This window comes from Anser cygnoides, chromosome 1 (genome assembly GCF_040182565.1).
Source record: "Anser cygnoides isolate HZ-2024a breed goose chromosome 1, Taihu_goose_T2T_genome, whole genome shotgun sequence".
Classification (NCBI taxonomy): domain Eukaryota; kingdom Metazoa; phylum Chordata; class Aves; order Anseriformes; family Anatidae; genus Anser; species Anser cygnoides.
Window position 1 is genome coordinate 99,841,858 of NC_089873.1, and position 26,958 is coordinate 99,868,815.

General features: G+C 44.9%; 1 protein-coding gene across 3 annotated transcripts in view; it reads right to left on the reverse strand.

Annotated features, from left to right (window-relative positions):
- GSK3B (glycogen synthase kinase 3 beta) overlaps positions 1–25,564 on the reverse strand; it is a 153,669-nt gene extending 128,105 nt beyond the window's left edge. Inside the window, exon 1 of one of the 3 annotated variants that reach the window (XM_067004041.1) lies at positions 24,408–25,564. In XM_067004041.1, the coding sequence (XP_066860142.1) occupies positions 24,408–24,495 (88 nt within the window). In that variant the 5' untranslated portion in view covers positions 24,496–25,564. Of the gene's footprint in view, positions 1–534; positions 640–24,407 lie in introns of those variants that run through there. The other 2 variants (XM_067004045.1, XM_048047669.2) reach the window with 2 other exon arrangements.
- Between the last annotated feature and the right edge of the window lie 1,394 nt (positions 25,565–26,958).

Genomic DNA, 26,958 nt, shown 5'->3' on the forward strand with positions numbered 1-26,958 from the left:
CTTGGCTTTCTTTTTAAATTTTTGGCAACGAGCTGGTAACAGCTCAAAACAGACCCCATCTACATTAACCAGATTCATGACAAAACTACCACAATTCTACATCCTACAGAGAATTCAAAAAATATCCTCAGTTGCTGAGGGCTGACTACTTCCATTTTCTTAATTCTACTGCCATCTAACAGGCTTCAACACGGAAGCCACTAACCCACCAATGCTTATGCTTTTCTGGGAGACAGGCAGGGACCAACCCACACACAGCATGGGACATCAGTATTCAGACACAATCTGGCTCAACACCGCTAGGCAGGAAGTAGCTTTAGATGAGAGAAGGAAATCTTTAGCAACAAATCTCTAAAAACATCATTCAATTGCTCTTAATCAAGAAGACAGTAAGCAGAATGAGTAATTTTCTAACCTTTACATTCAGTTCAGAACAGACTGCTGCTTTAAGCAAGCAAAATTTAAGCCAACACGTTTAAAAGTGCTCAAGATCTACAGAACTGACAATTTGGTTTTCTATTTCTGGCTGCTTACCCTGCTGCTCCTGTCTGTAAACATTTTGTAGGAGGATGTGAAATTCAACAGAGAGGACTCTGAACTATGAATGACTCCACAGTGGCACATTCTTAGAAGTGCGTGGTGCCTATGAGCTCACGCATGCTAACGTCACCGCTCAGGGTCAGTTCCAGGCAGCTCCGGCACTACGTGGCTGCAGCTGAATGCGAGCTCGCTAATGAGAAAGTGCCCTTTCCCCAGCTCCCGTGGTAATTTGAAGACAGAACGGGGGAGGGAAAGGAAAAAAATGTCAATGTTTTAGGGAAACTGGGTTATTAGGACACCTGGTAATACCTTCAATTCTTTGCCAGTCTTCAACTTCTAGTGAAACACCCACTGAACCTCTTATCTCATCAGTCCTAATCATCGCATTTACCATACTCATTTTGTCCAACTCGATGACTTGGAAACTTCTGTATGCATTGCGTAATTTACTCCAAACGCTTTTATTCTCGATTCCTCACTTGCGATGCAGGTATGCAAGAGGTATGACAACCTCTTCCATTTACTCCCTGGCTTGCATTAAGACCATAAGCAGCTGCCCGAGGTAGTAAAATATAATATAGAAACCATCCTAAGGGCTTATCTACACAAGGCTGAGAAATGAGGAAATTAGATAAGATTAAATTGAGACACGTTACGCACAGGTATTCTTACATCAAATTAGATATGCACAACTCACCTTTAATATACCTTGACCTGATCAACCAAGGTCAATCAATGCATCTGCTTTACCTCCTCAGCAAGGAAAAGGTTGAGTTTATAATTACACTTAAAGAACAGAACTTGATTTACTTCTCCAAAGCAGAAGACAAAAGTCTTAACAGTTGAGTAGAACATTGTCTAATAAAAATATCAGAACTACTTATTTCATAAACATGCTGTTCAAGAATTTCTCCCTACTTCAAGTCAGATATATATATATATATTTAGTTGATTCAACCATTTAGCTGTATCATATTTAAAACTAGCAGAAGAACCTACTATGTCACATTATTAAGCGTCTGAGGAAAAAGGATGGATGTAGATTTCTCCACAACCACATTTTTTCCATCAGCTAAAGTACACGTACAGGCCTGCCCTTCCCAGAACAAACTAACAAGGGGATCAAAACTTCACCATCCCAAAGATGGTAAAATTGCATCTTCCGTCTTATAGTAGCGTACCTGAACAGATGGAGGAAAAAAAAAAAAAGCCATAAAGGGAACCAACATCTGTTTTTAAATAAAGATGCAATTTTACCCAATTTCAAGTCAAATAAGCTTTGTTTAATTAAAGGAGAAGGAAAAAAATAATTACTTAATCTCTGAATTCCAAGTATAACCATCGTACCAATTTCAGTATGCCTTCTGGTTGGGATAAGATGTGTATCTGCCACATCTGTATTACACCATATATATAAAAGCAATATAAAAACGTACACTGTGTGGCATGAAAAGCCAAAACAGTACAAAACACAGCATCACAGAAAACCTCGCAGTCTTTAGCCAACCAGAAGCATATGTGCACAAGCAGGGAGGCTGAAAACTCCCGTGTTCCTATCTGTGAAATGAAACCAAGATAGAAAATGTGAGAAGCTACTCAAGCAACACAAGGTGATTTTACCACAAACTCAAGCAAAGCACTGGGTTGTGGTTCCTCCCTCCACCACCACCACCAAAATGCAAAAAATGACTAGGCACACGGAGGCTTACAGGAGCTGGAACCTCCCCAGCATGAGTGCTCTGCCAACCACACATCCATCAAGAGAGCACGATTTGGGAATAACTAGCGTAGACTCAGCATCTCCAAGTTCCCCTGCTGTAGCAAGGCTTGATCAAGATGAAATAACACCGGCGCTGCTGAAGTACAGAACGTTTATACAAAAAATTTACAGACCGGAGCCTCTTCAAAAAGGGAATACTTTCCACTACTTATGAATAAGGTGTTTGCTCTCTACACAGCCTCCAACTTTTATAAACTCTATTTTCAGCCTCCAAATGTGTACTACCACAGGGAAGCAACATAACTTCTGCCAAAGAGAGCCCATTCCTGCTGGCTCCATGGCAGCAAGCAACACGTTTGGCTCTCCAGTGTCATCCGAAGGCTTGCAGCCACTGCACAGCAACCCTATAGACAAAGACTAAGGAGTCATCAGGCTACAGGGCTGCTCTCTGAAGAAAAAAGTTCCACATTTGACTTTTGATCTTAGTCTTCCACATATAGAGAACTAAATCAAGAGACAGCTAGCTAACAGGGCAAACAGGAGAATGGAAGTCAAGGTTTTAATCAACCATTTGATGCTGTACATAGGTTGCTATAGAGAGGCTCAAAGAAAATTGTGCAACCCTCTGACAACTCCAAAGACAATGTCTTTAGAGCTGTCACCGCAATGCAAGAAACAAGTCTTAAATAGCAGCAAGGAGAAAATTCATGTGAATTCATGGGAAGAATGAAGTGCCTCATTATTTCAATATTCCAAACATAACAGGAAGCTCTACTCCAGCAATAAACATGGTGAGTTTCTAAGGACAAGCTAAATATACTGAAGATATTTTTAAAATTTAGAGAAGCAACATTTGTTAATCCACACATTTTAGCTAAGTATATAGCCAATTTTTTACTGCTAAAGCAAGGTTTCAACCACTTTGCTGTGTAAATAAACTAGTGTTTCCTCAACAAATAACAGTGGCTTTCCCTAAGCACACTGTCGTCTGAGTTGTAAGTGGATCTATTATACACACAAAAGCAAAGGAGCCCTCTGACAGCCCTCTAAAAAGCCTAATATCTCGTGTCAGCCAAAAATCCCAACCATCTCAACTGTTTAAGACAGTTTATGGAGTTCAAATGCACTCAAGTACGTTGCTAGATGCACTGAAAGACCTGATAGCCTTCACGCAGTAATTATGTCCATTATTTTAAACATCAACATTTCAGACAAAATAATTTCTTCATAGAGAATTCTGCAGGTAATAATTCACTTTCAAAATGGCTATTTTTGCCGGAAAATTAAAGTTTACCATGTCAGGGACCAATGAGGATTGTACAAGGGCAACCTAACTGTACTTCATTTGGGAAGAGAAGAAAATGGGACGTCTTGAAAGCAGGCATTTTTATTTAAGCATCAGCCTCATGTTCAGAACAATTGATGGTAGTCACGTTTTATTTTAGGGAATTGTGTAGAAAAAAAAAAAGATTTTTCTGCTAAACAAATTCGGAGCTCTGGATCACAGCCAAAAATAACAACTGTAACTAGGGTGCGTACTGGAGGAAGTATGGAGGCAAAACAGAGGAGTTTGAGCACACATGGAGAAATATGAAAGCCAAGACCTGGAGGTAGAGAGACATAAGCTCCATGTCCTTTGTGCTGTTTCCAACCGAGAAAGCAGCTAGCTCATATTGCAGAGCTTTAAAAAAATAGAAGCTGTTTATTTTATATTTTAAAATACTAGCTAATAAAACTAGAACTCATATTTAACTATGATTTTGACATAAAAATCAGATTGAGAGTCCAATTTGCTAGCAAAGAAAGGGTAAAGCAAATCTACAAAAATTAGGCCAAAATAAACATTTCAGTTCCTAGAGTGTAGATGAGTATTTAATTTGAATCCACATGTTCACGAGACACAGATAAAACAACCAGAATTCCATTTTTTTGGACAAAACCAGCGGGATATGTGCTAGCAATTAGAGGAAACCAAGAAGATCCTTGGTGGGCCACATGCAAAATTCACACGCAGTGTTTTACACCTTGGCCATAACTGTGGTTATTTTATGGCCTCCCTACAAGGTGGAACATCACCCCCAAACCTATCCAGCACCTTACGTGCCTCAGCACCTCAGATTCCACTCGCAGGTCTGGTGAGCTAGCTCGGCCCAAAGCTCAAACCAGACGGTTTTGCATCAAAAAGGCCGAGTACTTTGGTATTTTGGTTCCACGGAAAATAAAAAAAATACAAAACCACAACAAACAAAGAAGCATTTAAGCCAGAGTTTAGAAGTTCAAGCCTGTTTACATCCGGTTATAAACTGTATGTATGTGACAACACTGGAAGAGACTGACAGACACCTCATAGCCAGAAGACATGAGTTGCCGGGCTTTCAAGAAGTTGTTGCAGGGCTGTGCCAAGGCTTGAGTGTGCTTCTTATAAACCCTGAAGTGATCGAGCTACCGAATACAGAGGAAGCTACTCCAAATGACCAAGTGCTTACTTTGTAAATATAATTAATTTCACTGCTGGCTGCAAAAAGGCTTCAAAATAACAAAGAACAGCAGAAACACCCTCAAAACAGCACATGAAACTGTTACTTCATTTTTAAGTATCATAGTATCTTTTTATCTGCTATATACAAAGTGCAGACAAATGCTGGACTTCTGAATATGAAGAAGAAAGTGTTATTTTCACAGAACAGCCACACATGGTCAGCTGGAGCTCAATGTGCTTCTGGAGATCCTTGTGACATTGATGTCCTGGTAGTATCAGGTAGGATCAGAGAGAATTGTGCAGGCCTCCCTTTTGGCAATGGGCACCATGGTCCTCAGACCAGATAAAGCAAGCATAAAGCTCAACTGACCAGGGACAATATAATCCACAGCAGTAATTATAAAAAAAAAAAAAAAAAAAAAAAAAGAAAAGTAAAGATTCCTTTAAAGCTGTGATTGTCCAGGCAAGAAACGTCAGCCTTTAGCAAAAATGGCCACTGTATAAGAAGAGTCAACAAGGGAGGGAAAAAAAAAAAAAAGAAGAGAAACAAGTGGCACACCTCAACAGCACATTAAAAATAAATCGTGATACACAGACACTTGTGCACGCTTTTATCAAAGTCAAACACGACCTCAAATACAGAAAAGGCTACAGAGGATAGAAAGTCACCATCCAAATAAAAGCTGATCAGAGCCACCTGTGCTTGGAAACATAGCAAAAACTGTAGCAACCATGTGTTACTACCTGATTAGATGTGACTCCTTGGCTAAATGGAGTGCTTGTTCTACTGTGGACGTACATGATGGTGAACCCTCTCACTTGCAGAAGGCCTTAGAAAACAAATTTTGACAGTCAAATCCTGTTCAGCCCTAGCAGCCTTAACTTGTCTAAAATTCTTCCCTAACACTGAAACAAAAAGCTGTGAAGAAAAGGTTTTGCTGTTAGTAGGTCAGGGACTTGAACAGTAATTCAAAACACTTGTGGCATTCTGACCAAAAACTTTTTTTTTCTTTTGAATTTTCTACATAAAAACCTTTGAGAAAAGTGATTGAGATGAGCAGAGAAATAATTTTTCTGTCCACAACTAAATACAATGGTTTTGCTAAATGTCAAAAAACAAGCACTTAGAAGACTGATTTAGGGAAAAAAGAAAAAAAAAAGGAGAAAACTGCATGGAGGAGTAAAAAGGCACGTCAAATATAACTTGAGAAAGTTTATCTATCTACCTTCATTATAAGGTTGATGTTTAAAGGATCTTCTGCACAAAACTTGACATAGGCACCTTCTCCTCATTAAAAAGAAAAAATAATCCATGACTTTACTAGTACTCCCACTTTCTTTTCCAATGTATTGACTTTGTACATAAATACTGTAAAACACTGAATTTAAGTCTCTATGCTGTCACAAGACTGTTACATCGGTGTAACCCTGTTCATCACAAACTCCAAAGAAATTTAACTGTACCTTAAGTTACAGAAGTGAATATTTTAACCTCCAATATCTTCCTATCAACTTGGTTTCCACTACATCTCATGATGTAGGACCAGCTACTACTCTCCCTCACGTCCGGAACTGCATCCAACTCCAAGCCAGGCTGTGACAGTTAAGAGCAATCTGAAACCTAAGTGAGACGTAATGCATTGTGCAATACTCTGTCAGTCCCTGAACTTGGATTACAACCAGACCATAGGTAGTTATGGACTTTAAAATGAGAAGGGAAATCCCCTAAATAGTCTGTGAGCATGCCCAACATGCTAGAGGCAGCCAAAAATTAGTAATGCCTCTTAAATAAGTCAAAGAATTGCTCAAGTGTACCAAGTGGGATGGTAAAAAACTTCAACAAATTGGAAAGTGGAACTCAATATGGGATGAGTCTCATTATTATTTTTCCTCACAGAAAACGTTGTGGGGAGGCAGAGGGGGGAGTCATCATTATCATCTGGACAAAATGTTTTTTTGAAACCAGCCTCAAGTCTTAGAGAGAGCCTGGAAAACAAGTCTGCTGGTGTAGAAAGCTCCTACACTCAATGCAAGTCGAGACAACTCCACATCTGATAAAGTTATATGGCTGCCCTAGTTACTACTAACCACAGGAACGTCCCCTGCATGTCTATGAACAACTAAATTAGTATGTTTCTATTTATTCATTTTAGCTTTATTCCAGCCGTTTTAGTGGTCTGGGCAAGGGCACACGACTGTTCATTATTAAAAGCAAGCAAGGCTTTCTCTTCAAGCCACAACAAAAAAAGTCTCCAGCTCCATATATGCCAGAACATCCCCCTTCAGCATGGCTTTTTTTTTTTTTTTTGAGAGAGAGAGGTTTGTTGGTGGCATTTTAAAATCATGAAAGGCTCTCAGCTTTACCTTCTCTTACACAGGAACTGGAGATTTAAGATTTAAAAAAATGTATTTTTTAACAGTGTTCTTGCTTTTTGCACAAGCACTGTACTCAAGGGGAATAAACATAAGTTAATGCTTGCTCACTCCGCCCTTCAAGTACTTACATAGACAAAAACAATCCAAGCATCCTCTCTGATCATTTCGCTACAGTGAAGACAAACACCATCAGTTTCACTTCCACGTTTGCCTTTCTCCTGATAATCCCTGCTTCTGCTTCCCACTTGCGGAGCCCAAGTAACCAGACTGGTGTGTGGTATTCCATGTGCGGCCCCAGCATCAGCAGCAACTCCATTGGATTTCCCTGTCTCCGCTAGAACGCACTACCCACAAGCACTTACCACACCTCCAGCTATGCTGTTCAGATGTCCCAGTCATACCAACACCCTTGTGCAAGACCTTGTCCATGCATGTTTCCAATTGACAGGCTTTCAGCAGAAGAGTTTTCCACATTACATTCAACTTCCACAGCATTCGTGTTCATGGCCACCAAAGTATTTCTGTATGTTATTCTACTCTCATATTAGTGAAAGTAAGAATAAAATGCGATAGGGAAGTGTTTAAGAACAAAAAAAGGCAAGATGCACTGAAATAAGAATATAAGTTTCACTGCTGTTCCTGAGGTTTTCTTGAATGACTTGAGACTTCACGTTCTCTTCCCACTGGCAGGAATTTGAAAGGTGAACACTGAAGAATTTCACTTTCACATACAGGCAAAGGAATTGTTCTTTTCCACTAAAATCAAGCAGTGCTTTTGGGTACACTGCATGCATTAATTACCACTTGCTGACAATACTGAACTGGGAGGTGCTGTTGACCCTCTGGATGGATGAGACTCCTTGCAAAAGGATCTAAACACACTAGAGTATTGGACAGCCATCAACAGCATGAAATTTAACATGGGTAAGTATCGGGTTTTGCAGCGGGAACGGAGTAAAGCTGGTAGAAGGGCTGGACACATGTCCTGTGAGGAGAGGCTGAGGACACCTGGATTGCCCAGTCTGGAGAAAAGGAGGCTGAGAGGCAACCCCACAACTTTCTACAACTCCCCGAGGAGGGGAAACGCAGAGGAGGTGCCGGCCTCTGCTCCTGTCACTGATGATGGGATGCATGGGAAGGGCACAACGCTGCACCAGGGGAGGGTCAGACTGGACATTAGGGAAAATTTCTTTCCCATGAGGGTGGTCAAACACTGGAGCAGGCTTCCTGGAGAGGTGGTTGATGCCCCATGGCTGCCAGTGTTCAAGAGGCATTTGAACAATGCCCTGTGTAATATGCTTTAACTTCTGGTTAGCCCTGAAGTGGTCAGGCAGTTGGACTCGAAGATAGTGGTAGGTCCCATTCAACTGAGCTATTCTATTCAAAAACTTCCTGGCTGGATGAGCTCATCTGCACATCAATTTTAGTCCAAACCTGGAAACTTAGTCGATTTGCATATGTGTCTACTGCCACCTCTAAAGAGCTTTGAAAGCCAATTATCCCAAAAAAGTTCTGAAGCATTTAAAAAACATCTAAGATGTCAGTAAGATCTGAAACATTAAATTACCATTGCTTTTTTTTAATCCAAAGGTACATCGCTGTGTTCTTTAAACCAGACCCATTTTCAAGCTTGCCCTTCCACTTACCCTTTACCTTCAAAAATCTTGCAGTTTTTTTTTTTGTACTTGAAAAGCATACTTGCTTAAAACTAAAACCCATAAAAATGTTAAGAGTAACATCAACTAAACTAAACCATGGCATTACAAACAATAAATACAATATTTTCCAAAGAAATTCCACTTCAAGAGCTGTGGTTCCATATGACTCCAAGCAAAAATACAAACTGTAACAAAGGTAAAGGAACAAGAAAGTGATACATGACCATTTAAACCAACAGAGTCTTTATACATCAAGAGAAATTCCTAGTATTTTGACAAATACAGAAGATGAGGTATGAGTGCTTCTCTCTGATTTCTGTTCTCCACGAGGAGGTTATTTCAGTAATACAAGTGCATTAACTTACAATTTCAGTTAGGTACCAACTATCTCATACTCACCTACTGCACTCCTGAACTCAACAACAAGCTCAGGGAAGGGAGTGGGTTTTGGTGGGTTTTTTTTTTGGTTTTATTTCCTTGTGTTTTAAACCTTGTCGGTTTTCAGAAAACTCAATCTGAATGACTCCAACAAGAAAAAAAGACCGCTTGGCTAGGCTCTCCAATACGTCTTCCCTAGTGGCTGTTCCTGACGCCAGGTTCCTCTGCCTTCTTGTCACCATCACAGCACCGAAGCTGAAGAATGTCAACAGAAGCGCCCCAGTCTCTCACAGCTATCAGCAGGGAAGAGGAACAAATTTTCCACAATACCGAAGTTGTAAACTATTCCATCATTCAGATGATGACAGCTGCAGACAAAAAAAAGATCTGTACGCCCCTGCAAGTCTAAGCCATCTAAGAGACGGACAATTTTGTTCATGTCAGAGTCAGAGCAAACGCTCTGCTCAGCCTTAAGCAAAGTGCTGCATAGAAATGGAGAACAGCAAGTCTCCAGCAAGCCCCTCTTACAGCTAAAGGTTTAATGCTTTCATCAGCCAAAGATTTAAAAGGTGAAAAAATAAAAGGCATTCTGGACTATTATTGTACCTTAGGAGGAGTCTGGCATAAGGCTTCAGGGTTATCACTTCTTCTCTCCCATTTGAGCAGATAAGAAAAAGAGTTGAGCTTGACATCTGCCTGCTTTTGAATACTCAAAATCACTTGAAATAAGGAAGCAAGGCTTCAAAAGAATTAAAAAAAAAATAAGTAGTTGTAGAAGTTATATCAGCAGTAATTCAGGATTTCAGCCTTGCAGTAGCCTCATACGTACACCGAATGACTGAAGCTTTGTGAGGTACAGAAAAGGAAGTATTGCTTAGTACTACTCCTCAGAGTTTCAGCACCAAATTGGAAACCACTTATCAGCGGAGACGATCATTTTTGCTCTGAAGCATCTTTAGTTCTCATGTGAGAACTCCAGTTTCACAAATTCTTCTTATTTCTATATCAAGAAGTTAGGTAAGTCAATTAAAACCCCTAAAAATTTCAGGATTAACATGACAACGCTTTGATTTTCAAGGTCCACATAGAATCTTCCAGTTCTGAACTAGAGCACTAATAAAATTAGAAGAAGGTATCTATCAACACTCCGCATACGCAGCAGACCAACAAATTATTTTCTTTCTTGGCTCATATTCTATGCAACATCTGGTTTCTACACACGTTCTTCAGACGCTTGCCCATTTATTAAACAGAAGCTCATGTGACTACTCTGATTAGAAAGTTATATATTAAGGGACAAATATTCTTCAGAAACTGGCATTATACACCAAGAACATCTACTTGAAGCTCTTTTGGGCAGACACCCCCTGTCATAAGGTTGGACCTTACACTGCTACTCCAACATGGTCCTGAGTCTACACTTGAAGTTCTGAGCAGTTCTTCACTTGCGCTAAATTCTTTTGTGTTGAAGTAAAAACCACAGGATCAAAAATTGAAGGAAAGAATTGTTTTTCTTAGGACCCATACAAAGAAAGCCGTGGAGATCCCCCACAGAAATTCTGTGATTCTCAACTGCAGAACAGGACTCACAAATTACAGCAAGCTTTCATTTGAACAGCACTTGTGTCAAAAACAAAATTCAGAGCTGATTTAAACCTCTAACTAAAATAAAAACCTCCCCAGCCAGACTAAGCCCTTCTAAATACAGTACGTTTACCTAAACACCAAGGCTAAGGAGGTTCTTTCAGAAATCAGAGCTATGCGCCAAGGGTAGGACAACCACTGCATCCAGTAAATTCCCAAACTGAAGCGAGCTCTCTGGGATGACCTAGCCTGTAAGTCTGAAAGCTGCAGCAGGTTTCACATACCCTCATCTTCACGCCCACCAACTTCCAGCAAGCTGCCAACAGCACCGGGCTATTCCATTCCAGCGGGTGAAAGAAACAAGAGCAGGATCAGTGTGCTACAACTGAAACTCATCCCAAGACCATGCAGAACTAACCAGAACAACAGAAAATAAAGCTGGAAGGGGCCACAGGCTGTCTTAATTTAAACTTTTACAAACTTCTAGATCTAAACTACCTGGCAAATTTCTAAAACAGCCACTGCTGGGAAACTGACAGCCTTCCTAATCTATTCCAGTGCTCCTGTTTTTCTTAGAAGCTGAATCAACTAACTGAAAGCATGTTTGCTGCTTAAGTTTAAGCCCACAACTTGTTTCAGCTCCAGTGGAAAAGAGAACAGCTTAGTCTTTTCTTTCCAGCTAACGTATTTAGAGAATGTTATCAAAAGAAAACTCCCTTCAATCTCTTGTAAAAGAAATCATCCTAAATGCTTTCAGCTTCCCCTGAGAGCACGTGTTCTAAATCCCTGATGATTCCCCTTCGCCCACAGACTGTTCCTCTCCCAGAACAATACCAAAGCTAGGTGCTGCACTTCAACGCAGGCTTATTAGCGTGCTATGAAGTAAGAAGGCTAACTTCATGTATTTCACGTGACATTTCTGTCAATACACCCTGTAAAACATTTGCTGTTTTTGCAACACTAACCAATGCATGGCTACTGTGCAAGCATCTACCTGTAGGTTCTTCACAGATCTCCCTGCCTTCCCAGTCGCCCCCCACCCTGTAATCTGCACAGCTGAGCCTTACCAAAACCTAATAGGCCACGTCTGCCCCTGCTGAACTGCATCTCATTCATGTACCACTGCTTTGTCCATTTGTCAAGAACATTTTGAACGTATTCTCTGATGTCCTTGGAGCTCCTCTGAATGCAGCCTACAAATCTAGAAAGTCTACTAAGATCAGCTGCAAAAAAAAAAAAAATAGTACTACAGAAAACTCTGCAGAACCCCCTTGACTCACCCTCCTGGTTTGACCATGAGTCTGGTCTAACTTCAAAGGAATGTTTATTTTATAATTGTTACAGACCCCTGTTATACAACAAAGGCCTAAGTCTCTGCCAGAATATATAAAATAGTTAACACCATGGCAGTGAGCACAGCCAACAGAAAGCCTACGTTTCACGTATAGGAATAGACATATTGAGTCAGATCAAGGCCATGTCTGGTCTCCTTTCCTACCTTCAAGTGCAGCCATAAGCAAACACCTAGGAAGGAGTAACAACCAATAGTTTATATGACGCATACACACAAAAATATATGTATGTATTATTGTACTATTATATTATATATTATGTTTAAAGCGCATCAGTAGCTTTATCTAAAAAAAATTGTTTTCCAGCAGTGCACCTTGTTGCCCATGCCCAACATCAGTTTATGGGAAAACAGAGCTCTGAGCTGCATAAAACCAAAAAAATGAAAATGATGCTGTGACTGGATTACTGGAGGAAAAATTAACAGTCTTCCATAAAAGTACACATTTGAAGTTTTTAGCAGATGGTGCATTTTTAAACAAGCACTTTCATGCTACGCAGTTGACTCCATTTACCAGCACGTTCCATGGCTGATCCCCTTTTAAGAGGTTTTAGTTATGTGGTCTGCATATCCTCTTCTTCAAAGAACAGCCGCGGGGTGGGTCACTCTGTAAGAATCTGAACAGTACTGTATTTTTTAAAAGAGCAGTTCTGAACAACTTCTAAAGGATTTCAGCTATTTCTCTTTTAGTAGCACAAAAGGATATTTTCCTAAATACTATGCCAAGATGAAGCAGAAGTGATTCATAACTGCACCAGCCTTACTGCGTTCTACAGAAGAAAATACACTCTTGAACTTTCAGGAGCAGCTTCTAATACGTCACCATCGCTCAGCTCCATTTTTCACACCACTTGGGGAGTTACGTATTACGTACTCTACTGCAGGACAGCCAAGGAGGTACAGTTTACACAGGAGGCCATTTCATGTGTAATTTAGAAATTTGGTGGAATGATAGTTATTATTGCACTAGCTCTTTGAATTTTTAGTTAAAAACAGAGGGAAAGGTACTATGTGGTAGTTGCATACTTAACATTTAATGACTTATTTTCCACTAAAGCACAAAAACTAGCAATTAATGGCAGAGCTACTTCCATACACGGAGTAATTCCATACAGCAGGCTTTAAGCAAGTGTTAAAAAACAGCAGCCAAATTATCATTACCTAACTCACTGCATATTTTATATACTGATAGAACTAGGATTCAAAGCAAATCAGCATAATAGATGCCCAGAGCACTTACTAGAATTCAAGGGATTTCAACCAACAAGTATCCAGGAGTTTCGTTGCGTCTGCTCTCTTAAGGGTCAGACGAAAACTAACTTTTCTTCTTCTTGAGTAGACAAATTCCAAGCCCCTTTATTAACTAATTTTCCAGACAAAATGCAGGACACTACCTGAATTTTTAGAAATGTTTGCCTTTGTTCTACTATTCTCCGAAATAAAAGGTCTTTCAAACATACTACATCCAGTCACAATTCAAAACTGTAATATGTTACGCACAGCACAAAACCAACCTACCCAAAATTTAGAACAAGAGCCCACAGCATTGGAGCATTTCTGTGACAGTGTATGTTATATGAGCAGAAACCTAACTTAAAATATTAACAGCACTGTCAAATCCTCATACTTTTTCCACATCAGTGAAGCATTCTTACCGTGGTGTTACCATCAATGTAATGGTTGAAGCGTCTAGTGAAAGCAGTGACATGAACTATCATTTCCTAAAAGACAACTATACCTACTACAGGTTTAAGTTTATAATTGGTTTGGGATTTTTGTTAACCTCCCTACACATTCCCCCAAACATATCCTGAAAAACCCATAGGTGTTGAATCCCAGCCCTCGGTACATATTGTTATAGGATCACTAAACAGCGCTGCAAATACTTGCAAAATTGTTTTTCCAGCCTCTCCCTATACCAAAAATCTTTTAAACTTGCCAAATGAAAATAAAATTCCATTTTAAAGTCACATAGTGACTATGTCCTTGAAAACTAATTTCTTATGAGTTTTAAAAAGACTCAATTTTATAGCCATACACATACAGAAGAAACCTGACAACTTCTCAAAGTGAGGAATCCAATTTCCTATCTTATCAGTATGTTCTTTAAAGAATGGCTTGCTGACAACCTGAAAGCAAAATTTGCAAACAGGTGAAAAGCCTCCCATAGTCATAACACTCAAAGGGAAAAAAAGACATTTGGAGTCATAGAAGACAGTGCATTAAGTTGCAATGCAGTTTCTTCCAGAGCTCCCTTAGCAGCATCAAAATTAAATGTTAATGCCAGTGGAATAGGACATTACGAAGTCTCAAAACATATCATGCGAAGTAAAATGAGAAACCAGTTCACTATTTCTGACAAAACAATTATTGTTCAAATATTAAAACATTGCTCCCAAGTTTGGTCTAAAGAAATGTACTTAGTCAACCCAGATTTGGCAGGATGTTTTAAAGCAGTCTTTAAAGGCTTAAAGCTGAAGCTCTAAAGCAAAACCTTCACACATGGTCTAGCTTTAAATTCCAGATCCCAGAAGCCTAAATCATCATCTCCCCTTCATATAAGGTTTCTGACAATGCAAACACGTCCCTCTTCTCTCACCCTCTCTTTACTCTCAGAAAGACATGTAAATAAAGTAAAAGGGGCTGTTAAAGAATATTTCATGATTTGTTCTTATCTAGAAGCGGCTGACTTTGACCCGGTCTGCCAGGAACCTCTTCCTGATTCCAGCTGCTTTCAAAACAAAAAAGCAAAAAACAAAAAAGCCGTAACACAAGGCCAAAAAAACAATGCCTCCACAATGTCTGAATAAACTAAAAGGCGTATGTTGCTACTACATGTTCTAAAGTAACTCTAAAAGAAACTCACGCTCACTAATTATACCAACATGTAGGAATGAAAATTGGGCTTTTACCATACATTTTGAAATGCAGTAGGCATCACTGTCTTGATATGAGAATCTCTGAAGTATCCTAATTATGAAAAGTTCTGGACGTGGCATAAACATACCTGCAGTATTCCCTTTTAGAGTTGTTGGCCCACTACAACCAATATTTACAGTTGACAACTGACGGCTCAGACATTACCAGGGCAGAAAGAATCCAGCGGATTATAAAAAATCCACAGGCTATTGCATAAAGCCAAAGCACTGTCACCACACAAAAGGTGTTGTTTCTTGCCTCATGAATATCTGGCTTCTGTAAATATGAGGGCTACTTCATGCATATGGACTTGAGGTTTCTGTACCTGTCTCCAAAATCCCAGAAGCATTTCACATGTGCTACAGGGAAAAAAGCCACAATTCTTCAGCTGTCATAGATCCCAGCAACACCCTTTACCACATCCAGACAAAGACAGTAACTCCAGAAAAAGAGAAGTTTTGGTCCACTGAAGTGAAGTCTACCAGGAAAAACAAGAGACTTGCAAACTTGGTGGTATTCATTACCCAAAGACGACCTTCTATCAAGCCGATTGCGTTTCTAAACCACTCCGATCGGATGACATTCAGAGAATTCGCTGGAGAACTCGACTGTTCAGACACGTCGGGAATCCAACAAACCCGCACGACCGCCACCCCCACGCCACTTGCGTAACAGCATCCACACGTCTCCAACCTCGCTCACGCCGACCGCAGCAGGCAAGGAACAGCAATCTCCAAGATGGTTGAGCTCAACCGAGAACAACTCCAGCTCCTTCACTTCTGGGAGCCATGGCCAAAGCGCTCCCCAGCCTCCCACCACAAATACAGTCTGCTGTCCTGAAGCTCAGACCCCCAATTTCTGGAATAGTAAAGCTCAAACTTCATGCTTTTGGCTCAGGTACGTTCACCAGCTCATCCACCAAAACCAAACAAAAGACAGAAAAAAAGAAAAACCAACACCTAGCCTTTAAAGAATTTCCCCAAGACTCAAATCAACTCTGTAGTCCGTTGTGGTTACTAATATATGTACTCCAAAAATCAACAGTTTGGGGAAACCTATTCCAAAGTCACTAAAGCAGAAATTTGATTACTAAGATTTCTCTGTTTTTCAAGAGAAACACAGAAAAACTGTCAACTTGCAACTACTACACGGCGTTACGCTACCTACAGTGGCAGCTCCCAGACCCGCACACACAGTTGTGAGCAAGGTTGCGAGACTGGAAGTGAAACGGCCAACAGATACGATCTTCTCACGGACAACATCATTTTCCGCTTCTGCAAGTTTCAATTGAGCAATTGTACGGGTAAAGAAAAACCATTCCAGAAGCCTTACATCTACTCACCTGCCAGAAAGTTTTCGTTCTCCCAGCAAAGCACAAAACATTCTTTCTGATGCTGATACTCAACCTCCCACAAACGTGTGGAAATTCATTTATGGCCCTAGACTTCATGCACGGGGATACAGATCTGTGCCAAATGATTCATGTTTATTTGGCCAACAATCAAATATTCTGTTTATTTAGGCTGATGAATTTGTGTCCCCTTCCTCCCTCAGGGAAACCCACTCATACAGGTCAATTCATGGTGTTACCATTTTTTTTTAAATACTTAAACTATCTTAATCATATGAGACAGGATACCAAGAATAATATAGGTTCTGTGCAACCGTTTGCAGCAGGGTGCGAATCAAGAAAACCAGATTGGCCCTATCAACCACAACTACGTAGCTTTTCTCTTTCTGCACTGCACAGAAAATCAAGGTTTGCTCTGAAGCAGTCAAATTTTAGTTTATCTTTCCACAAAACATATTCTTGGCCTGCCTGAAAATTAAACAATTGCCTGCATTCCTGGCAAAAGATACTTCTTTGAACTACAGGGCTTGTAGCCGACAAGAATTATATTCCTACTAAAAAAGTCAAAACAGACGATGTTCTATAGTTGTGGCTGTAAGAAGACTGTCTTGGTTGGAAAAATTCAGCTGCTGCTTCCCTTCTGGTTATAACTTCGGAGCCAACACCCAACTTCTCTCCGTCTGAGCGCTCTGATCCAAAAGCCTGTGGCGACTTTTGGAGCTACACTCAGACACTCATCTTCACACAGGCAGAACTGTAGGGTATCCTGAAGTCCCATACACCCTCTTGGGTATTTCTTATCCAGTGGCATCAGTCTGGAGTGTCTTTCTGTCCTGATCAGGACTCCTTCAACAAGATGCAGACTTTCTCCTGTCAGGCACTGGACCACTAACAGGTTCCTTCCAACCTGCCCAACTGCCTGAAGAGACATGTCGAGCAATGCAACTGTACCAATTCACATTCCTGCGATACATTACGTCCAAGAGTTGCTTTCCAGGCTCAAACGCAATCAACAAAAGCTACCTAAACCAAAAAAAAAACATTAGCACCTCTCCAAGTAATGCAGCTCAACCTTACCGTTAACACCAGGGTAACATAATAGCAGCCCACTACTTTCAGTGCTACTTCCACCTTGGTCTTTATAACCTACGAAGCAGAAGACACTCGGCCCTCGTCACGCCAATTACAAAGTTACGAAACTCTATTTTTCTTAGCCTCAAGTTCTTGCTTACAAGCAAGAAAGAGTGATTTTCTATTGCAGGCACCAAAGCGCCCTGCAGCCCCGCAGTGCCACTCCTCCGGCTAAGTTAATTCCACATTACTGATGCGCAAACCCAGCAAAATATCAAGAGCTCGATCAAGTGGAAGACACCTGGCAATGGACTTTGCTTCGGTTAATGGCAACTCACACGCCAAGTGCAGGTGCTCAACGCACGCTTAAATGCGGAAAGCACCAATGGTGCACGGCCCCTAAGGTGATGGGGGAGAATCAGGAAATATGGGATCTGCTGCTTCGGAGAAGTGGCGATGCTTTTAAGGAGGACAGGTGCCATCCCTTCAGCTGGTGGTGCTTGACTTTGAAAAGCTGTCGTATGACTGTCCTTTCTCCAATTACAAGAAAGGCGAGGGTGAGAATCTAAATTGCCTTAAATGCTTAGATCTGCTTCCTGTCTGCAAGAGATGAAAGTACAGAATGAACTGCTTTATTTCCTTCTCAGAGCAACAGGCAACTCATCTGTGGCAAGAGCACCCAAAGAAGAGATTCTTTGACAGCACTCATCATACAAAGCCACCGTCTACTTCTTTTAGAGGCATATCAGAGTGACTTCAAGGTATCCACACTTTCGCTAACTCTGAGGGCAATACAAAAATGCTGCCGGTATGATCTCCAACACAGGGATTTCCATTGAGATTCTCCTACTGCATGGCCACAGCATTACAGAGTACCACCGCTGGATCAAGCTGAATGTGTGCCGTCTCACGGACTACACCTAGATGTCTCACCCTCCTTCTCCATAGCACAGCAAGCCAAAACCAATGCGAGCAGGAAGGATTCTGAAGATTTGGTGAAAATAGTTCTTCTACCTATAGGTGTTATCCAAATCTTGTCTGCAAAAGGGTTTGAGTAGAGCGAGCTTCTCTTGAATGAGCTAGAGCAACTGGGAACACTTCATCTGCAGAAGACTGATGCTGCAGCTGCTTCTCGCAGCGGCTACAAAAAGGAAATGGGAATGGGATTTGACCTGTGCAGTACCAAATGGGGTAGAGCCTTCTTCATGTTTGAGGGAGTACCTCTTCTCGCCACCTCGTAAAAGCTGCAATTAGCATTTATTTTCAACATGCATAAAGGGGAATCTGTATGTGCAGCTTACTGAAGGAAGTGCTGACAACATTAATTTTGGATTTTATATGGACTTGGGTGAAAGAAAATTGGAGAGAGCTGTTTGCGAGGCTTTTAAGCTTTCAGTAAGCTCCTTTTCATTGCTGCTTCGCTTCAAAAGTTTGTGTCTCTCGAAGCTGCGCTGGGCTGGTGCTGGCTGAATCCTGGAAGCAGCCAAGTGCCTCCACCAGCCACGAGAAGTTCTGCAGGAGATGGCCACCTTGGCACTTCCCACACTCGCTACAGCCAACTAAAAGTCCTCAGAGAAAAGACTTTATCAAAAACAGAGGAAAGAAGTCCAGAAAAACGTACAGTGAGGAAGTCCATAGAAATTTCTGGAAACCTCAAGATAGCAGACCTTCCAATTTAAAATGGGACTCGAGAAAACGTTGAAAACAAAGACTCCAGCAGCTCCAACAACGAGGCTGCACGCGTTCTCCAACCACCTTGCGTATTATCGGCTCACGAGTTCAAATAACCAAGGGATTTGGCATCGAGTCAGTTTAGAAAACGCTAGAGCCGTGCGCAGCTCTGAGCTTTAACTGGGGCCGAAAAGCCCCCAGACAAAGCAGACACGGGCACCCTGCAGGCCTTCCGGGCCTGTATCGTTCATCCCTTTGGACCAGGAAGAGTACAGCGCTGCGTTGTTATGACACTGGGCATCAATACTGGAAACCCATTTATGTTCTCTCTAAAATAGCACTTACAGATAGAGTACATCAGAATTAGAGAACTCTTGGGGCAGCAGAGGAAAACCCTTCGGCCTGAGGAGGTATTTAGTGATACATGTCAAGGAACTACTTTTCTTATCCGTCACAGAAAAGACCGAAGTACATAAACCTTTACTGCGCGATACCTACAAGACCATACCAAGTTAAGGGATGAAGGGACCTAACTTCCAGAACCAGGGCAGGTAGGGAACATATTTCTTAAGTGGTATGGGCTTCTACATCTGCGCAAGTAGGCGAACAAGATGGTTCAAGTATTGCTAAAAAACAGAACGGGCTAATCAAATGATAATACAAGAGAGGATCACCTCCAGGAAACCGAATACGGAAGAAGAAACGTGCAGATCGGTGACAGAACAATAAAAGGTTCAGGATAGCTCCCAGTATGTCTTAGAGGAAAAAATAAAATGAACCCTCGAAGTAAGACATGGGTGACACAGAAGAAGAATGTGAAATTATCATTTGACAGGTTCCAATGGCAGACCTCATCTTCTTACTAGATATTTTTCTGCTCAACTACCACTAATGACAGGAATAAAGAGAAAACAGTTTGCCAGCATTAGAAATAAGTACGGCAGAGAGCTGTTTTGCTCCTTTTCAGACTGCAAGGCATGACTTTGGGTCACCGTAGTGCGAGACGCTCTCCTGCAGCACACATGGCCATTAACTGATCCCAGTTAGTCCATTCTTTCATTATCATTATTATTATTTATTTCAGGCACAAGGAAAGCCGTTCACCCAGCAGCAGCCAGAAAGCTGGACAGGGCTAGGCTCAGCGAAGGGCAGACAACAGCTCTCAGCAGGCTCCTGGAAGGGAGTGATCTTCCTCTCTCCAGCAAGGAGAGCAGGATGGGCGGCTTCCAGTTTCAGAAACCAATTAGGCAGAAACTGCTATCAAAGCAACAGAGAGGGCCCTACCCTAACGGAGTTGGGAAACAGAAGGTAGCACTGGCCCAGTCACTACGCCAGGTCCGTCAGCCCCGCTCCTTCCCTCTTACTGAGGTTGCCCGGGGTGCTCTTTTCCAGCCTGCCAGAGGCTCTTCCTACAGATCAACCTGGACATCACGCAGCGTTATTCAGTGCTGCATTCCACCTGAAAAGCGGTCAAACCTTTATGCCGTGGCTTACGAGCGGAGCAACCAACTCCCAGACTTTACCCCTTCAAGAACCACTTTTTAAAGAGCCCTTATACTAATGAGGGATGCATCAAGTTCATGTGCCAGCAGATGTACCGCGTGCGAACACAGCAACGGATGGCCACCTACCACCCTACTGGGCTTCTGGAGGATAACACAGTGCAAAAACAGTGGATCTAAAAAGAAAAAGACAAAATTCAACAAAAGGCAAGTTTGGCACCAGCATAACATTCTTCCAAAGAGTCCAAAATGAGTTATTACAAGATTGGCCTTTAGATTTTGCAACCAAGATTGTGTACAACACGAGAACTAGCTAAAGCAAATAAAAGTGCCTTCCTCACCCTCTACGTTATCAAATTCTGCACAACCTATTACGAAGCCGTGATACTCACAGAGCAAAAAGCTCCTCACAGAAAGCATTAGCCATGACATTGTTTACGGCAGACCAACAACATAATTCGCTGCAGTTACAACAAGTACTGTTGTCTGCGAGGGCTTGGTGTTACTTAAAACACTTTCCAGAGGAGGAAAAAAAAATAAATCAATTCCACAGTCATTAGACGAAAATTCTCAAACTGCAAACTTTGGGCTTCTATTTTTATACAGATATTTTTGGTCATGTGTTGCATGACTACCCTTTATTTCTCAGGATTATTTTTGTCCCATTCGGGAAACAACACACGTCTGGAAGCAACGCGGGAACAACTAGGTGAAGAACAAAAGAAACCCTTAAGCCCATGCCTCTTCTCTCATGCCACGAGCAGGTAGATGGTATCAGCATGTGGAAAACCGGAAGCCCTTGACTTGGACATTCATCACCTGATTTTGAAGTTCAAGAATTCAGGTGGAATTGTAACCATCAGACGTTGAGATTACAGCTCAAGTCTCACAACCGTGACCTTTGTTACACCGTGCGCTTCCCACAGGCGCAACGTAAGGAGCACACACGTGGGTTTTGTGCATGGAAAACCTACAAACTCAGCAACAAAGACCAGCTACTTGGGTAGTACTTCATCCTTATGACGGGGTGGAAAGAACAGTAGAATGATTTCAAAACCACCAAAATAGAAATACGGACAAATAAACTCAGATCTCAAAGTGACTCTCAATGGTGGTATGGCTTGAGAGAGATAAAGAAAGGCCACGGTGTTCCCCCTCTTAGAGGGACGTTAAAACCCTTGTAACCAGCACCTATTGCAGCGCACTGAGAGCACCGTGCGTGAGAAGTCATCTTTTCCCAACAGCCAGAGGAGAAGCAGCTGTCGAGAATCTCCTTTCATTCAAGGCTCCGGCTTTCTTATCAACTTGTGAGAACAAAGTCTAATAAATTACGCAGGGAGCGAGATGAAAAGCCCGCTCATTCTTTCTCCCCTGCGCACCCTGCACAGAAGAGCAATCACCCTACCATTGTACTCCTCCTCGGCAACACGAGATCCAGAAAGCCACGACTTTTATCAACCCTTTCACCCCATCATTCGAGTCCCTCCTTCCTTCCTAGATAACTGTTGCTGGGCCCAGCCAGCAGCAGCAATAGCTGGAGAGACACCAGAGCAAGAGTGACTTCATCGTTTAATTTCACCACTACTCCAGGCTTCCAAATTAAAACAACAAGGCTGACACCAAGCAGGTCAGGTTTGGCTTCCTGGTGACTTGGAGAAGGCCTGCACCAAGACAGGGGTACTAAAGTTGTCTGCAAGGCTCGGAAAACAAAGCTCCGTCAATTTTCACCTGCTTTACAAGGAATCTTTTGTCCTGGCCTTCAGTCAAAAGGGCTCAAAATGTCATTAAGTATCAGTCTGCAAATACACAGCAAAACGAAGGAGCCCAGCAAACTCCCTGTTCACCACATAATTGATTTTTTTTTTCTCTCCAAGCACTCAACAGTGGTAATAGATGGCTTGCTACATCATGCCATAAGGTGATGCTAAAACTCATGGGAACCAGAAAAATATTACCCTTTCTGGCAACCTGCTGCTGTCCTCTCACAAAGAGAGGAGGAGAAAAAAAAAAAAAGTTTTAACTTCCTGGACCGTCTTCCACGGGTGGATTAATTGAAAATATGAACTGCATTTCCCACAGAGCCCTCGTATGTGGTTCTCCTGCTTTGTTCTGACATTTTTTTCCAGACAGCAGAAGGACCAGAAGCACATGACTAGAGCGACTGGGGGGGTTATCACAAGTGCGTGTGCTTTATGCTACGGCCTTTGTTTCTCCCTCCGTGTTATACACTTGGGATTGAATCATATTTGCAAACTTGTTAGTCTGCATCAGTTAGCACTCTCTTCACAGGCAAGCATCTGTCTAGTCTCTGACCTCGAATAAACGGGAAAGGAGCATCAATGACCTTTCAAGAATCAAGCTGTAGAGCTTGAATAAGACAAATTTAGTTTCCGAGCATGACAGGGCTAGGTCTCGCTTGAATTAGATGGCCACCTGCAGAAATCCTGGCCAACAAAACCTGCTCCTTATTCCGCACGCACATAAAGTGAATCAATAAATTAAAATGGAGTCACCCACGGCTTTTCCCCACGTAAATTAAGATCCTAAATACGCGTCAATGTTGAATCTGATCGAACATATACCCTTACGCTGCTAATGTGGGTTAACTGCACTCCTGTTTTTTGAAGTGCTGCAGGCACTCTGATCATGCAGATACAAGGTAGGTTACAGACCCCAAGCCCGACGCTCTCTTCAAGGCTTCAACCGCAGTGGAAGACATTTCAGTGCAGAGAGACCCATCAGAAAACCCGATCCGTCAAAAAGCCCACGATCACGCAGAGCTTTGGCACGAAACGCGTCGAACAATATGAAACACACATGCACACACAGAGCGGTGTCAGGTGTGGCTACACGCAAGTATTGAATGGATCAATCAAACGGCAACGCACGGCAAGCCTTCCAGGTCCCATAAAGACCCTACCCTCCATTTCCATCAGAAAACGGAAAATATTCTTTGAGAACCAGGCTGGCAGCACAAACCGGCAACAATTTAGTCGTTCATACGCACGTATTCAAATGAGGAGTCAAGAAATTGCCTATTATAACCATAGTGCTCATCTTTGGCGACTCAGAGCAGGGCCTTTTTCCATTCACACCGTGGATTTGCTGAGACGTAATTAATTCGCATGAAACAGCCGATCCCCCAGGCCGGGGGGATACGAAGGATGGGCACACATCCGACACTTTGCCAATTCCCAACGTGCCCGTGCAGCATAAAGCCTAGGCCTCGTTCCGAACAATATTCCCCCGATCAGCAAGCTGGGAAAGGCGTACCGAGCTGGAAATAACCCCTCGGTATACTCACATGCGGCGGTAAGGATGTTCTTATTCCCTGTATCGAGCGTTTTTACCGCTGCCTGAATCGCGAAAGAGGCACCTTTTGTAACCCCCTTCCCCCCCCCCCCTTTTTTTTTTTTTAAATGGGCTGGACTAGGAGGTGCTCACACCCGATCTCCGGGCGTTGGGAGAGGGGGGAAAAAAAAAAAAAAAAAAGGAAAAAAAGACCCCACATCGGGAGATCGGGAGCAGGGGGGTACCTGCGTGCCCGTCATTCATTTCGGGGGGCGGTGGGGAAGGAGAAAGGGGAGGGGGGGGATACACACACACACACACAGACACACACACACAAAACCCCGGCCCTGGGAGCCCGCTTCACAAAGGGAAGGGCTGCCAGCGGGCAGAGGGGCCGAGCCCAGGGGCAGGGCGGCTTTTTTGGGAGCCGGGCGCCCACCCCCAGGGCAGGCTGAGGGGCTTCAGGGGAGGGCCGGGGGGTGCCGGAGCCTTCCTCCCCCCCACCCCGATACTCACGGCTGACTTTCATGCTGCCGAAGGCCGAGGGCTGCTGCACCGGCTTGCAGCTCTCCGCGAAGGACGTGGTCCTGGGCCGCCCGGACATGGTCTCCCGCTGCGGCTGCGCCCCGCCGCCCTCTGCCCGGCTGCTGCTGCTGCTCCTCTTCCTCCTCCTCCTCCTCCTCCTCCTCGGCCTCTCCCGGCGCTCAGGCGGCTCGGGGCGAGCCCTGCCTCATCAACCGCGGCCCCTCGCCGGAGGGGGGGGGGGGGGGGGGGGGGAGAGGGGGGGGGGCCTTCCCCTGGCGGTGCTGCCGGCCTCGCGGCCCCGCTGTCGGTCGGTCGGTCCGTCCGTCCGTCCGTCGGTCTGTCCGTCCGTCTGTCGGTCGGTCGGTCCGCCCGCCGGCCCGCTCACAGCGCCATCCCCTCCCCGCAGCGCCCTGGCTGCCGGAGCCGCCCCCGCCCGCCGCGGGGCTGCGCTAGGCCTCGCTGCCCCCACCCTCAGCGCCAGTCACATGGGGCGGAGGCTCGGGACGGCCTCCTCCGACGGCCTCGTCTCCTCTTCCCCCTTCCCTTTTTTTTTTTTTCTCCTCTTTTCTTATTATTTTTTTTTTTTCCTCCTCTTCCTTCCCCCTCTCCTCGCCTTCCCCCCTGCCCTCTGCGGGAGGCGGCGCGGGCAGCGGGACTATTTCTCCCTCCTCCCCCCCCCCCTTCTGCGGAGGGATCCTCCGGCGGGAGGTGAGGCGGCCGCTCGCGAAGGGAATCCGGCGAAGGCGGCGGAGGGATCCGCGGCGGGCGGAGCGGTGATGCGGCCGGCGGCGGGGCCTCTCCCTCGCTGCGCTCCCCTCCCTCACAGCGGCGCTGAGGCGGCGGCGGCGGCCGGGCGGCTCCTCATTGCCCCCGCACGGGCGCCTGGCGGCGGCTCAGCCTGCGCAGGCTGCAGCGCGGGCGCCGGCCGGCGGCGGCGGGGCAGGCCATGGCGGCGGCTCCTTCCTCAGAGCGCTGGTGCTCGCTGCTGCTGCTGCTTCTCCGAGCACCCCCCCCCCCGGTCCCCGCTGCTAAAGCCGCGCAGCCGCCTATGCCCGTCGCCGCCCTACGCTGCGCAACGGCCGTAGGCGCCGTCTGTGAATAGCCAGCCGAAGGGCCCGACGCGCTCGCTGGCCCCCCCCTCACGGAAACAGCCGAGCCTCGTCGGGGCCAATCCCCAGGCCGCTACGGGGACGGCTGTGGCGGCTCGTAGCCAATCGCGGGGCCCCGACGGGCGCGGCCGAGTCCCCCCGAAGCGAGGCGAGGGCCCAATGGCAAAGCGCCGCCGCCGCCCTAGCAGCGCGGTCGGGCAGCCAATGGGAGGCGGCCGCCTCTTCCGGGAGGAGCCGAAGGGAGCCGAAGCGGCGCAGCCAATCAGAGGGCGCGCTGCCTCGGTTACACGGCCCTGGGACGGCTTCGAGCCGCAGCCCGAGGCGGAGAGCGGGCGCGGGCTGCGATTGGCTGCCGCGGCGGCGCGCTGCGATTGGCTCAGGGGGATGAGGCGGCCCGAAGACGCCAGCCAGCTGTCTGCCTCCGACCAATCCCCGGGCCGCACCGGCGGGCAGCGCCCGCTCCCATTGGGCGGTGGGGGACGGAGGGCGGGGCCTGTGGGCCACGCTTCGCCGCGGTGGGGCCTCGCGCGCCGCCTCGCTCACCTTTATGACCTCACCGGCTGCGCAGGGCGGGGCCGGCAGGGAGCGCGCATGCGCAGTGCGGCGGGGCGGGCCCGGTGCCGCCCTGGGGCCGGGGCCGTGGCCCTGGGGTGGGGGGTTGGCCGGGGCCGGGAGCCCCCGGGAGCCGGCATGGCCGCCACGGCTCCCCCCGGAGCGGTCCCCAAACGGCCCCGGGGCTGTTAAGGCCCGTTTGAAGAAACCCCCCCCGGTCTGTCGTCTCAGGGCGGGGCAGCCCCCGGTGGAGCCGTTACAACCGTTGCAACCGTTAAAACCGTTACCTGGCCCGTTACAGCCGTTACAACCGTTCAAACCGTTACCCGGCCTGTTACAGCCGTTACAACCGTTAAAACCGTTACCCAGCTGGTTACAGCCGTTAAAACCGTTACCTGGTCCGTTACAACCGTTAAAACTGTTACCCGGCTGGCCGTTACAGCCCGGCTGGTTACAAAAACCGTTACTTGGCCCATTACAACAGTTAAAACTGTTACCTGGCCGGTTACAGCTGTTAGAACTGTTAAAACCGTTGCAACCGTTAGGGCCCGGTACCCCTTTTTGCCCCTGGCCTGTTCCGTGGGGTCCCCCCCTCAGTGACCTTGTGGCCGTCAGGGGCCGCTTCCCTAGGGGTGTGCAGGCCTGCACCCCGTGGAAGCACAAAGGTTTAATAATTCCTGTTAAAAATGCAAGGTTCCGTTCCTGTTAATGTAAAATAAAAGGGTTTAAACGGATCGCTGCTGTCGCACAAAGTGGTGTGGCTGTGGAAATGAAATAGCGATGTGGCGAGGTGGCTTTTTAAAAAGCACGGCTGTGTAGTGCCGGCGATCACCGTGAGGAGCAGAGGGGACGGGGACAGGGTGATAAACCTACTGCAGAAA